Source organism: Polyergus mexicanus, unplaced genomic scaffold (assembly GCF_030449975.1).
Source record: "Polyergus mexicanus isolate NDT 795.1 unplaced genomic scaffold, iyPolMexi1.0 SCAF_120, whole genome shotgun sequence".
NCBI lineage: Eukaryota > Metazoa > Arthropoda > Insecta > Hymenoptera > Formicidae > Polyergus > Polyergus mexicanus.
Genome location: NW_027223440.1, coordinates 23,088 through 27,173, shown reverse-complemented (window position 1 = coordinate 27,173; position 4,086 = coordinate 23,088). Strand labels below are relative to the sequence as shown.

The window sequence follows — 4,086 nt, the reverse complement described above, 5'->3', positions numbered from 1 at the left end:
AAAGTTGTAAGTTCATTATTAAAAAATTTCTGCCAAGTAATGGTTTTTATTATAGAGATATTTATATTTTAATAAATTGCTTTATAACTATAAATGAATTAATTAAAAAAAGATAGAAATGTATTTAATTTCTATAATTGTAAAAATAATTTTTATGTAGATGACAATGACTTATGCGATTCAAACAAATGTGGCCAAACCAATGAATGTGTCGAAAATGAAAATGAATTATCGCAAGGAGTCCAAGACGAAGAAGTTGGAGGTATTTTTAATTATGTATTATCAAATTTTAATTATATGTATACGTATATACATATATGTATATACAATATATATATATCATATATACATATTTCTTACGAATTTTATAATATTCCATATTATATGTATACGTAAAATTAAGTACGCCGTGTGACTATTCATGTAAAGAATTCGTTGGATGAGATCACACGTAAAGTATTTCCTAATATAACAATAACATTACGCATTAATCATTGACATATTTCATTAATTTGTATTTCATGCTTAAATTACCAATTGTATTTTCAACAAAAACAAGTCTAATTATAGCAAGATGCGTTCTCAACCAAAATATATGTCAACAGATGTATTTGTTATTTTTTTCTTCGGTTATATTTCTTTTTTTTATGTTTCTTGCTCTATTTTTTTCGGCTATATAATTAATCAGATTTTGGTCCCATTTTGGATAACATGAGATGTGTTCTGTCACCTCTCTTTAATACGGTTTTCTTTATCAAATCCATGGACGGATACTTAAGATCATAGGCTAATCCTAATTTTGCAAACATATCGATAAAGAATGAGGTGTAATTCATTCTATTGTTTCCTATTTCCGCCGCTCTGTAATCCCAGGGAAACACGTGATGATAATTGTGATATCCTTCTCCCAATGTCAAGTAATTGATAATATTATTGTGGTGACATACTGCAACCACAAAAATTACGGCAGCGCGATATTCACGAAAATTAAGAGTTTCTCGAAAGCGCTCGGATTTCAGCGCTTCTCGAAAGCGCTCGCCCATCCGCGTGTTGCGGGCGGCACCGCTTGGCGACGCAATGCGCCCTCAACTCGCGAATGAAAAGCCGTCCGGCCGTAATTTAAGTCAGACTCCCTGCGGAAAAAGAACGAGGAGTGACATAGAAAATTCTAGGCGCTAGTCGCCATTTTAAAGCGCAAGTCGCTAGTCATATACGTTGGAAGTAACGGCGCTAGTCGCCGCATCATCAGCAAGATACCGCGACAGTCAAGCGTCAGTACGCTGCCAACTTTGGCCGAAATTACCCGACGGCGCAAGACTCGCCCTACACCGCTAAGCCAAACTTCGGCTAAGCGGAGAAGAACAGGCGCCAGGTCGCCTCCAGCCAAAGGCGCACAGTCGCCTCCAGCAAAAGGCGCTCAGTCGCCTCCAGCTGAAGGCGCACGATCGCCTCCAATCTTAGGCACCCAATCGCCTTCAGCCCAAGGCGCCAGGCCGCCTCCAGCTCCAGGCGCTCAACATTCTCTGGTTTTGGGAGATCAATCAGCTTACGCCAGGGACGAACTTCCAACAACAAAAACTCCGTTGCCGCTAACTGAGCGGAACCACCTTCCGGGTAGCCCCCGGAAAAAGAAGATTGAAAAGGCTCGGCTACAGGTACTCTTCGGCGCTAGCCCGCCTAAATCCAGCACCGTGAGTTCCTGTCCCAAAGAGAGGAAGGATCGACCAATAACCCCGGACATCGAGCGACCGCAGTGCATCACGCCTCCAATTCCGTGGTACCCTCCACCATTAATTTCACCATTAAAAAGGACGCCTGATAAAGAGAACCTTTCTACACAAACTAGCCCGTTCAGATTTTATATAGACGTCGCAACACAAACAAAAAGACGCGGGGGCAAGCGAAAATTCTTGTTTAATAAATCATTTGCGTTTAACCGCAATCTCCGTTTTTGATGTATTAAGGAAAGAATAAATGTGTTAATATGTTTTAAAAATAACCGACTCGTTTATTCATCCACCTACAAGTAGGATATAGTTGGGTAATAACCTACAGTAAAACCTAAAGAGAAAGATCTCTTATTCAAAATAATTTACCCACAATTATTATCCGTCGGTTTTATGTTTCTAAAAACAAAAATATTTTATCAAACGATTTCAATATAATGAGACTAAACATTAAGCTTTATATAATTATGTCACAAAAATTACACCAAGGCCGCTATATAAATAAAACATTATTTTCCGAAGAAAATTGTAACAATATAATAATGCGCTTTGTATTATATAAAGTAATTATTTGTTATTATGCAAACAATTATGTTAAAGTTTTATAATTTATTGTTAATCGCGCACAGATGAAATTCTGGATATCGTAATTAAACGTGCGAATTACATACTTATCATATAGTCTAGTACCCCACGCATGAGCGATGCTATTGATGGTCCACACGGTGTGCAGAGTGATAATGTATCGTATAAATACTTGCGATATTATGGCTCTGGCCCAAGTCTCGTTCCAGAAGTATACGGGTATTATTGTAGGTAGAATGAAGCCAAAGAAGAGTTGAAGTGATAAATAATATCTATAAAAATACTACTATGAATGTTTTGAAATCATTCGAGTGCCGTCTATGCATTTCACTAAATATCTATTAAGAAATTCTTTGAAATTCTTTTTCTTATATAGTAATTCTTCATAATTTTGAATTTAGAAAAAAATGAGATTATGATTCACTTATAAGAAATAAAATTGTTGCATTACATATCTCAAGAATACATTTGCCGATATTCATTTATGTTATTATACAATATGTAAAAAAGATACAAATTTATTCTGTAATTCATTATAAAATAAAGAAAATATTCTTTACTTTTCGCCAAAAACTACAACAGAATCCGACAGAAAATCTGACATATTGATCTGTTTGCTTTTTTCAATAAATTTCGGATGTTCCTTCATCATTATCCAACCAATATGCGTAAAAAAGAATCCACGCTCAGTATTGTGAGGATCAGCATCAGTGTCACAATATTTGTGATGCATACGATGATTTTTCACCCACAAACCTAGTCTATTCTATGAATAGCAAAGACATTTCTATGAAGCAAAATATTATGTTATCGAAAAAATATAATACAAAATATTATTTATTACATATTTTTTCTAATCCATTTAAAATCGATTTTTGTCGAATTGGTATTGGACATTTTTTTATACTTTTAATTTTATCTCGAATATCTTGATAATTAAAGAAAAAAACTTAGAGAGAATAAAAAAAATTTTTTAATTAAAAGAAAAAAAATTTTAAGAAAATTTTATTTATGTAAGATTCATTTATTTATTTGTATTATAAAATTTTTAAATAGAAAAACAAATATTTATTTTCATACTTTTGTAACATGTAAAAAATGTTTCTGTAAATATAGGCATTTTTATATATTTCTATAATAATCATAAAATAATTCTATATGCAATGTACCTGTACACTTGAGCTGTAGCATAGTAGAAATAAAATTCTTAATGGTAACTTAGCTTTGAAAGACTTGTGACTCCAAAATCGGTGCGCACCGGCAGATGCGCCGAAATTGGATATGATGTACATGCTAATTACTTAAAAATATGAAAAAATTATATTCAAAAATGAGAAAAATTTTTTTTTATATATAATGCTATTTCTAAAATAGTATTTGTTTCTATAAAATAGTATAAAAAATAATATTATTTCTAAAGGACTTCCGGTTGGACGTGAGAGAGGTGTGTATGAGCGGGAGAGGCAGTGAGAGTAAAGTTAAAAATTTTGAGAGGTAAAAGGTGAGCAATAGAAGAGGAAGTGAGTGGAGAGCAAGAGAAAGCGGTGGAGAAGACGGAGAAAAGGAGGCAAAGAGGAAAGGAAGAGAGAACAGAAGATAAAGAAAGATAGGATTGTGGTGGAGAAGAAAGGTTAGGAAGTATCGTGATACGGGTGAAAAAGAATAGAGGAGAAAGTTCAGAAAAAGAACTACAGATGGCGCCAATGAGTGGGGAGCAGACAGCAAGCAAGAGTAAGAGTAAGGGAGAAGAAAAGTCACTAGACAAATACATTAC

General features: G+C 34.1%; 1 protein-coding gene across 1 annotated transcript; it reads right to left on the bottom strand.

The window, feature by feature from the left end:
* Window positions 1-556: 556 nt before the first annotated feature.
* On the bottom strand, window positions 557-3,612 carry LOC138944222 (acyl-CoA Delta-9 desaturase-like). Its single transcript, XM_070315131.1, has 5 exons — window positions 3,482-3,612; window positions 2,873-3,078; window positions 2,399-2,584; window positions 2,101-2,126; window positions 557-946 (listed from the first exon to the last, which is right to left on the bottom strand). Exons 1-5 carry the CDS (start codon window positions 3,602-3,604, stop codon window positions 681-683), a joined length of 807 nt encoding a protein of 268 aa, XP_070171232.1. The 5' UTR covers window positions 3,605-3,612; the 3' UTR covers window positions 557-680.
* Window positions 3,613-4,086: the final 474 nt, after the last annotated feature.